We start from the raw sequence: 10369 nt of genomic DNA on the forward strand, positions 1-10369 counted from the left end.
CAACGTGTTTATACAAGAACAAAGTATGTAGTACAACCTACACTTTTTTTTTGTATACATGATATAATGTGTTTGTTTTACCTTTCCCTCTTCTCTTTCAAAATCGCAACCTTCGTCATAACTTTTACTGCATGGATTGAACACCAGGGGTAAGTTGATTCCAGTGGTCACAAAAGCCTATAAAATGGGGGTAGAAAGCAAAATATAATATGTTATAATAAGTCAACTACACTACATCTGTATATATACATCATCAGTTTTCATGGACAACAAGTGCTAGGATTTGAAATAGATCAAGCAAGTGAAATTTAAAATTAATGAATTTTATTTATGTCATTTACAAACGGTATAGCGTTGTCACGATACCGATTCCCGGCCTTACCATCTGCCGGCGAGGGACTCAATTAAACCAATGGCCACTGAAGGGTCTTATTCGCTACGCTTGTGCGACACCTACCTGTTTACTTAAAATCATGTTTAACAAGCTTGTGTCAAGTAATATAAAAGAAAAGTGACTGCTCAGCCAGAATATAGACCTTGACTTTAGACTGTAGTATCTACCAGCATGTAAAATACAAAGTTGTAAGTTATGTTCTTACACATTTAAACATCGTTACCGTAATGGGACATAATGTAATCCAGGCACGAATATACTTGTATATTTGAGCGTATTGAAAACGCCTCCATTTCTAAACAAAAATACTAACAAGGCTAATAAGAATCAAGGTAAAATAATCTATAAAATGTGATTTTAGAAGGAGATTTTAGTAATATTTAGTTGTATGTACATACGTCTCAGTAACAATATAATATTCACTTGAAAGCGCACCAGTGAGGGATTAGTAAGAAATATCTCATTTCGAACTGATGGATTTTTTTTAAACCTTCTTATTACAAAGATATCAGACAGATAGGTACGGCCAACTAAATTTATGTATGCATTTCTTGATTATTTTAAGCAATATTATACATATCTGTAGTGCGTGTGGCGAGAAATAACCTAATGATTCTTGTTTGATTAATTATCATAAATCACTGGGTCAAAATTTATTTAAATTAATTCAAACTGTGAATACTGATGCTGGTAATCAAAAGGTTAATTTTGACAGAATTGTTGTCTTTTTTCTTGAAAAAAAAACTATATGGTAGTCACCGGATTGTAACAAAAATAGTGTCCTTTATCTTGCTCAGTTGTTTTACATGTAAAACATTGAGTTAGACTATCTGTAGTAAAGCACGAGACTTGTCACCCACACATGGCACGGTGTCTGATAATCACTGGAGATCACCTGGAACGTTCGTTGCTACGCGCCGACCCATGTGTTTCCCTGCATGGAGCGCTATGTTCATTACACTCAATAGTAACAAATCACACGTGTTTTTCACAAGACTGAAAAATAAAACAAAGACCGTGACATAAAGGAAGCGATTAAGTAACTTTTCTTTTGTATTACCATAGGTAAACATTACTCCACGTGATTCTTAGTTGCTGGAATTTCACTAATCACTCTATATGCAAGGTTCACTGCCCGAAATCAGTTTGTTTCATCCATAGCAACTACGATGATCCAGGGAGCACTAAAAGTTGTGCTACCCAACCAGTATGAAATTAAATATCCTTACATTCAATACAGTGGTACAACGGACATTTTCACACAGTCTATTGTAGAGTTTAATAACAGAGTACTGAAGGAGTGAGTTTCTGGTCCATTGTCGGAGAGAAAGAATTTAGAATATTTAAAGCTTCATAGTTAATAATGTATTTCTATGTATTCAAACTATACGTGGATGTGGAGTACTTGTATATTTTTACAACGGTGGTCGATAAAGTAATATATATATATATAAAGAAAATGTTACGCATTCTAAACATTTAGCGATTAATTTAACAAATGATTGTATCATCTGAGCCACCTATAGACCGTTGTTGTGATACCAGATTCCATCCTTCCCAAATCCTATTCTATTGATGGTGAGATGTAAACGAGACTTGAACACTAGGTGTACTAAATTAATAACATAAGTCAACAACAGTTCTAATTAAGCAAGTACGCTTTCCTTCAGTCGTTTTCGGTAGGTTGGCCCGGTCGGTAGATTAATTACTTTTGATCTTGATGTCTTTAGAATCAGGAAGAATGAGGATAGAATTCGGTGGTATGAGTAAAAATAATGGCAACATAAAGTATTTTATTAAATTGTTCTGGTTAAAATATTTTAACAAAAAAGTACTTTATTACAGAAATAAGAATCAAAGAAACGAAGAAACAACTAACATTAATTTACAGAATTTAGATGTTTTTCTTTGTTTATTTGTTTGGAATATAATTTTTCTCTGGACTCTTATGTTCCATGAAAAAAAAAGTGAACTTGCGTTGACCCTTTTTTAATCTTATTAGCCCTAAGTGTAGGAAGCAAAAAGAGTTTTGTGAAATGTTGGTCAACAAATATTAAGACACCAGGCAGGTGAATTTGTGCGGCAAAACCCCATCTACAATCTTACCCCAAACTCTCGTCATTATTTTATGAAAATAACTTTTTAAAAGTGGACTGCTTATTTTGAATTGTTATCGTGTCATTAAGAATTTATGTCTTTAGTACTTTTATTTCCATTAAATAATATGTTAGTTATATTAATTCAGCCAGGCTCAAGGCAAAGTTTAAAAATTTCCACTTTGTTGTTATAGTAGCTGAAGTTAGGCATGATCTACAAACGCCATCTTTAGGGATTGTATTGAATATATATATATATAAGACCGTTCTTTCTATCAAAGAATTAGAGCAATAAGGTTCGTCATTTTTTCTGTACGCTTGTCTGGAAAAGTCACTTTCATACTTACTTAGATGAAAATTAGTTAAAGTAGTAAAATTTTGATTCATTTCATCGACACGCATATAGCGATTTAGACGACTCTATAAGTACAATAAGCTTTCGTTTTGCTCAGGCAATACTGTGAAATAGTCATTGTTAATATTCAGAAATTTTAAAGCTGGTTTTAAACGGGCGATTTTTATAGCCACCATTTTGTTTTATGACGATCCCTAACGTACTTAATGATACACACAAAGAGAAACTGAAGTATGTGAGCTTAAATGAATATAATTGACTTCCTCTCTCTATTGTTATAAGTCGAACGATCTTAAGTGTTAATCTGTGTTACTTTATAATCTGATTTACATTTTGCAGAGCTCTCATGTGCGATGTAGCATCGCCTGGTTAGTCGAAATCGCACATTCATTATTCCTATATGACGTACTGAATTTTAAGAGTTTAACCTATAGTTTTTAATAACGTTCACACAGGCAACCAGTAATATGATATATTCCACGCGACATATTTTTATATTAAATCTACACATATATTAATTATATCTACGTCTATTTTACCTACATGTCGATATAATAATTTATAACTTTGCCATTTAGACCAGCCAATCACAAATGATGTTGGTCTGTAATTCGCTGTTTTATGGCCATTTAGACCAGCCAATCACAAATGATGTTGGTCTGTAATTCGCTGTTTTATGGCCATTTAGACCAGCCAATCACAAATGATGTTGGTCTGTAATTCGCTGTTTTATGGTTGTATTCGACTCCGTATAATCCTGGAAGAAAAGTCCGTAATGTATTTACATTGTTATGCATTGATACTGATGAACCTGAAAAGTCAACTAATTATGTTTCGTTGTTCAGGTTTTTTTGCACAAAATAATTGTTTATTAATTGATTTAAAATTCGGAACTTCAAAAGAAGCACCTGTAACCAGTACACTCTAATCGACTTGTGTAGAAGAACTTGTTTCTGCCTCCCATAGCCTATTCCGGTAAAAGCATCCACTAGAGGCTTTAAAATGTATCTAGACAAACGTCTTGGTTTATTAAAATGTATACAGAAATTTGCATTAAAGTTTAAACATTGTAATAGGTGTAAATGACGCTTCCATTTGATGTTTAATTAGCAAAAGTGTAAACTCGAACAAATGGAACAACATTGAACAAAAAGTATCGAGAAAGAAAAAAACAGTAAGAATGCTAATCGATAAGTGAATAACACGTGTATTGTTAGAGAGGGCTCTAGTTACCATAGGGATAGTGTCGCACTCCTATTGGTGGAGAGTTACTGCATAATCATTTGCATGAAGATATGCAGAATCTAACTTTTTTTTGTGCTCTATAGAACTTCCCTCCTTCTTTTGCCTATATATCAGTATTACACTATGTCAACACATTCCAAAACGAAACACATTTTGGTACATGATATTAATTAAAAGGATTTATGGAAGTTTAAAAAGGAAAGGAAAAATTCAGAAGAGATGTGGTGCATAGACGTCGAAACAAGGTGTTTAGCACCCACTTCGCCCCATCCCATAATTTCTATAAGTTTATGATTTCCACAACTGGAATTAAAGTTTCAGGACCCCCAAAAAACAACTTTTTTAACACATAAATATTCCAAAATGAATTTGTAACTAAAGATATAAAATAAAGATATTAAGGCAAAAAACTAGAAGGCCATTTTAGTTAGTAAATCTTTGGATTTACAACGCTCAAATCAAGGGTTCTTTCCCCTCTGTGGACACAGCAGAAAGCCCGATGTGGCTTTGCTATAAGAAAAAAATACACATACACATAGTTAGTGAATTTCATATTAATTTTGCTTCTGTTTTTCCCCTGATTTTCATTATATCTTGGCACCCAAAGCATCAAATATTTGGCACATCAAAGTAGCTGTACTTGGACTCATAACGCCTAGAGGAACTATACTTGTGCTATTAACACCTAAAGAAAACTATACCTAGGTTTACAAGTCACAACTCCTAAAGAACACTATATATATATATATATATATCTAGGGGTCATTATGCTTTTGTTTGTAACACCTACGGAAGGCTGTACTTGTATTCGTAACATTTAGATGAAACCACTTATGTTCGTATATCTAAAAATGTTGTATTCTTAATGCAAAGTTACAAAGTGGGCTATCTGCTGTGCCCACCTCAAGGAATCGAACCCCGGATTTTAGCTTTGTAAGCCATAAACTTACCACTGACCCACATGGGTGCACACTTGGTGGAAGCTGCACTTGTGCTCGTAAGACAAGAAGACATGTCGAGAGACGAAAGATACTGAATGATCCACTGATCTTGCAGAAGTGTCCATGCAAGTACCCATACTATAAGTATTAATTGTTGGTACTTGTGTATAATGTTAAAATAATAAATAGCACAAAACGTTAGAATAGGAATACAATTAAAAATATTTTAATTAAAGTCAATATATTATCATTAAAAGTTGTTGCAACGGTGCAACGTCATCTTCAGGAGTGAGTTGCAAGCTATAATCATCTCTTATTTATAATTTTTATTCTCTTAATTAAGTCATAACAAAAACAAAACGAAAAAGAAAAAAAGTGGTCATATGCTGACCTTAATTAAAATGTTTTAATTGTGTACCTATTTTAACGTTGCGTGTTATATATTATTTTACCCATATTATGTTTCTTTGCTTTGCAATATAAAGAAAGATTGTGTTTCACGTTATTGTTCAGATAAACGGTTGATTTATATCACAATTTTCCTAATTTATCTTCCCGTTATGAAGCGGACTTATCCAATACTCATGCGGATATCATTTTCACCCGAGAATAGCACAGAATCAATGTAATGTTTGGCGAATGAGCGGAAATCAGTTTCACCTGAAAATATCAAAAATCAATGTAATGTTTGGAGAATGAGCAGAAATCAGTTTCACCTGAAAATACCAAAGAATCAATGTAATGTTTGGAGAATGAGCTGAAACTGATTTCCCCCGAGAATACCAAAGAATCAATGTAATGTTTGGAGAATGAACTTAAGGCCAATATTTCACAAAAATTACCTGTTCAGCTTTCCTATGCATTACAAAGTATATTTAAATATTAACAAAGTTGATCACCTTTAATCAAGTACACAAGATGAATATTTAAAGTAGTCTTAACGAATCTTGCACAAACTATAATTATCTTCAATAGATAAACGTAGATTTCAGATGCAACGACAAATAGTCACAAAAAAGTCATAAACATCTCTACTAAAAGTGTAAACTTCAGGTGGAACAAGAAATAGTTTCATAAAAAATTTACATTTCAAAAAAATGGCAAAAATCTCAATTAAAAAGGCAAATTTCAGGCGTTGTTGCTAGTAGTATTTCAGGTAAAGCTACTCGAGGGCTATCTACGTTAGCTGTCCCTAATTTTGAAGTGATAAGCTGAAGGGAAGACAGCTAGTCAGCACTATCCACTACCAATTTTTGGGCTACTTTAACCGAATAAGACTTGACTGTCACTCTTATAACGTACCCACAGCCCTAAAGGGCTGAGCGAGAATTTTTTTGTCGGTAACAGCGCGTGAACCACGGAACGTTAGGTTTACAGCTCGGTACGATAACCACAAGGCTGCGCTCGACCCAATCTTTTCATAAAAACAAAAATTCCAAAAGTGACAAACATCTTTATTTAAAATTTAAACTTTGAGTGGAACGAAAAATAACAACCAAAAAGATAAATAAACTTCGAGTTAAACGAGAAATATTTTTGTAATAGATCGAGAAACGGGCCTGCATGGCAGAAGTGGTTACGGCGTTCGAATCGCAATCTGAGGATCATAAGTTTGAAACTCCATCCCGCCAAAAATACTTGCCTTTTCAGTCGTATCAGCGTTATAATGTGAGGGTCAATCTCACTATTTGGCGGTAAAAATAGTTGCTCAAGTGTTGGCGTTAATGAGTACCTCTTTTCCTTCTAGTCTTATTAGGGAAGGCAAGTGCAGATAACCCTCGTGTAGCTTTGCGCGAAATTCAAACTAAAAATCATATACACTACCAACAACAATCTAAATTTCAAAGTTGTTAGGTATTCAGAAATATAAATTATTCATGAAACAAGTTTTTCTTATCTACAATTGTAAGTATTTTTTAAAATCTCCCTTTAAGATATGAGGTTTACAGACAGCACCATCTATTATCGAAAACTCGATACATACTCGAGTTTTGTAGACGAAAATTACCGATAATCATATTTAACTACTAATTTATATTTTACATTTTAGCCGTTGCTATACCTTATGGGGACATGGATCCAAAGTGCTTTGCCGTATTTTTCTTATTTTAGTATTAAATACACAAGCAAGAAAAACCAAATCTCTTACCACTTCTGTGTGACCCTCCTTGCAACATTTCACAAATCTTTGTTGTCGTTCTTCCATCGCAACATTGCAAAAGCCTGTATATTTTACCTGCAGAAGACGAAAATAAACAAATAACAAGATTATGTGTCCAAAACCATGTTGATTACAGAATATTCTGACGGTGTGTGTGAGCGTTTGGATTTGTATGTTTTCAACACATATTCTTAGCTTGGAAATTCTCAAATAAGAAAACATTTTGACTCAAATGACACATATATATATATATATTTGTGTGTGTGTGTTGTTAGTGTGTGATTGTATGAGTTTACCTCACTTTCTCGTCGTAATTTCCGAAACAAATCGTCCGACTCAAACTTTGCCTTTTGATCAGCCACAACACGTAGTCCCTTCAACATACGGCCCGGTAGTTGGTCGCTCATTAGGGTAGATTCGAACGGAAGCATACTCGGTACGTGTTAATTGGTAAGTGCGAATGTTGTTTTAATATATACGAAGGCCTTCTCAAGCAGATACTAGTCTACGAAATCTTGTTGAACGCCATAGGCATTACCATTGGTTGAAAAGTCTCTCATATCTTGCTGGCTTGACAAACCGGAATTTAGGAGGAGCTTTCGTCAATAATTATGTTTTTGCCTTTGTTACGTCACATAAAAAGACATAATTTTATAGACCAATTCATAGTAAACCAATACTATCAGTTCGCGAGCTTGAATCTCGTGTTAATATATGGTACAAAACCACAACTATAACGTACTTAACCTTAAGAACTCAACTCAGATAATTTTAGAGTGCCGAAAAATATGGTAATTGTGGGCAGTCCTTTAACGAAGCTAAATCTGTCAGTGGCAATGTTTTTTATAGAAGTCTACACAATAGCGTGATATTGTTAGGATAACATTATGAGTTTAAATATTGTAAAGTTCTTTGTTTTGTTTGTTTTTTGGCTAAGAAATGTATTTTTCTCTCTCCCACAACTACCACTACGAGCTTTTTTTTTTTTTTTGGAAGCAGAAATCTATTTGCTTTCACATAACATAGTTTTGATTCCACTACGTATAGTAACAGTTGGATACACGGAGTGTAGATGCAGTCCACATCAGTAGTTAAAGAGGAAATCATGAGCCGGGTGGGGAGCAGTGCCTAACCCCCTAGGTCATTCCTTTTAGTGCTCTTGACAAAATCAACTATCCTGTACAACATTTTATTAAATATGTTAGAAAAGAAAACCATACCATCAGTTTTGGCGACAACCGGAATCGTAAAACCTAGAAAAACTTTATTTAACAAAGTAAAAGATTTGACACGCCCATCCCTTCCACCTAACTGTGGATCGTTACCCTCAATTTCATATGTTCCTCATTGTAGTTACTCCATAAACTTTTGATAACTCTATGATATTATTTCAATTCCTATTGGACTCTTATTCCATTTGGCGAGGGGGCTCTCTTAACAATGTTATTAGCTGGGGGGAGGGCTTCCTAGGGCCAATCCCTACTTTAACTACTGTCCATAGGTCGAATTTATAGTCCAATTTTACAGGTTTAAAACAAAAGAGGATATACATATATATATGTATAACAAAAACGATGTATTTAAAAACAAATAATGTTCATAAATATAGATATAAAATTTATCGATCAATTATGAGAATCTTGGTTTATGAAGGTGTATAGTTATACGAAAAAGAAAAAGTAATACTCTCGATTGGCTGATCATTAAAATACTATATTTCCTCGCGAATACATGTGTAGTAGTTTGACCTGCTAGAAAAACACTTTATATTAGCAATTAATTGTGAACTAACTCTTTAACTCATTGGTAGATCACTCAAATCTCGCTAGGGGAAGACGAACAAAATTAGATTACTACAGAAAAACTAACGTTCAAATAGTTGTCGTTCAACATCCACAAGCTCGAAATAAGTTCCAAGGCCAAACATTGTGAGAGGGAAAATATAGTAGTTGGAGTTGTCAAAAACTAGAAAGTCCCAGTGTGTTAATACTTTAGTTCGGTTGATAGAGCACTTGCCTGGCGTATCTTAGCTCCCGCGATTAAAACTTGCTCTAGGGTTTTGTTTGTTTGTTGTTGCACTAAGTTACTCGAGATCATCTAGTCAACTTGGGTTACTCTAGTCAAATAGTGGGATTGACCATCATATTATAACACCCCCACCGATGAAAGAGGCGAGCATGTTTTGTAATGAAATTCGAACCACAACCTGCAAATTGTGAATCGCGGACCCTAATCAATAGGCCATGTCTGGCCATCTTACTCCAAAGAGACGGAAAAAATGATAATATTTCATCTATACACCTCATTAACTCCCAACAGCTTTGTTTGTCGAAAAGGAATCACTGTAATAAGGTCAGGTATTGGAAAATTTTATTTGCAGATTTTTCTTGAACAAAGAAAACATCCAGTAAAGAGAAGATTAACTAACAGGCAAGATTGTATTATTCCTTTGGTGTGGATATATCTGCAAAATTCATTTTTCTTAGCTTTGTTTGTTTGATAACAAATAATTCCTCTAATGGTGAGTCCTTCACCATTCTCATTCATGTTGTTTTTGCATTCTTTCTATTATTTGACTGTTTGATGACAAACATTTAGTGGCTCAGCATTAAGCTCGATATCTGTGGTGAGTGCAGTCTCATAGCCCATTGTATAGTCTTGTGCTTAAAAACAAAACACTAATTTGCATCGTGTCGAACCTCTAGTTATTTGCGGCGCTGTACGGTAATTAGCGAAACTTGAAGATACCATACGCCACTATCTTCTTAATTTGAGAAAGTTTCATTTAATGAAGTTCATATGCAATACAAAATAACAATTATTAAAATGAAGAATCAAAAACAGACAAAACACTTTTTTGAACCAAACTATGGTTTCAACTAATATCAAATACTGAAACTCCAACTTATACTAATGCGGGGGCGTTTACAAGCTGTGTCACTATTACATTCTGCTTTAATTAACGCTTAATTGTAGTTAAATGCTTACACCCCCGGTAGCTCAGCAAAAAGTCTGGAGGCTTATAACGCTAAAAATAAGGTTTCAATAGTCGCAATGACTATAACATGCCCCCCAGTGGCACAGCGGTATGTCTGCGGACTTACAACGCTAGAAACCGGGTTTCGATACCCGTGGTGGGCAGAGCACAGATAGCCCTTTGTGTAGCTTTGTGCTTAA

General features: G+C 34.3%; 1 protein-coding gene across 1 annotated transcript in view; it reads right to left on the reverse strand.

The window, feature by feature from the left end:
* Positions 1-7623, reverse strand: part of LOC106478179 (protein big brother-like) — a 14975-nt gene extending 7352 nt beyond the window's left edge. The window contains exons 1-3 of the mRNA XM_013938700.1: positions 7489-7623; positions 7181-7267; positions 82-177 (exon numbers count right to left, since the gene is read on the reverse strand). Coding sequence (XP_013794154.1) covers positions 82-177; positions 7181-7267; positions 7489-7623 — 318 coding nt within the window. The remainder of the gene's footprint in view (positions 1-81; positions 178-7180; positions 7268-7488) is intronic.
* Between the last annotated feature and the right edge of the window lie 2746 nt (positions 7624-10369).

Source organism: Limulus polyphemus, unplaced genomic scaffold, assembly GCF_000517525.1.
Source record: "Limulus polyphemus unplaced genomic scaffold, Limulus_polyphemus-2.1.2 Scaffold187, whole genome shotgun sequence".
In the NCBI taxonomy this organism is placed as follows: Eukaryota; Metazoa; Arthropoda; class Merostomata; order Xiphosura; family Limulidae; genus Limulus; species Limulus polyphemus.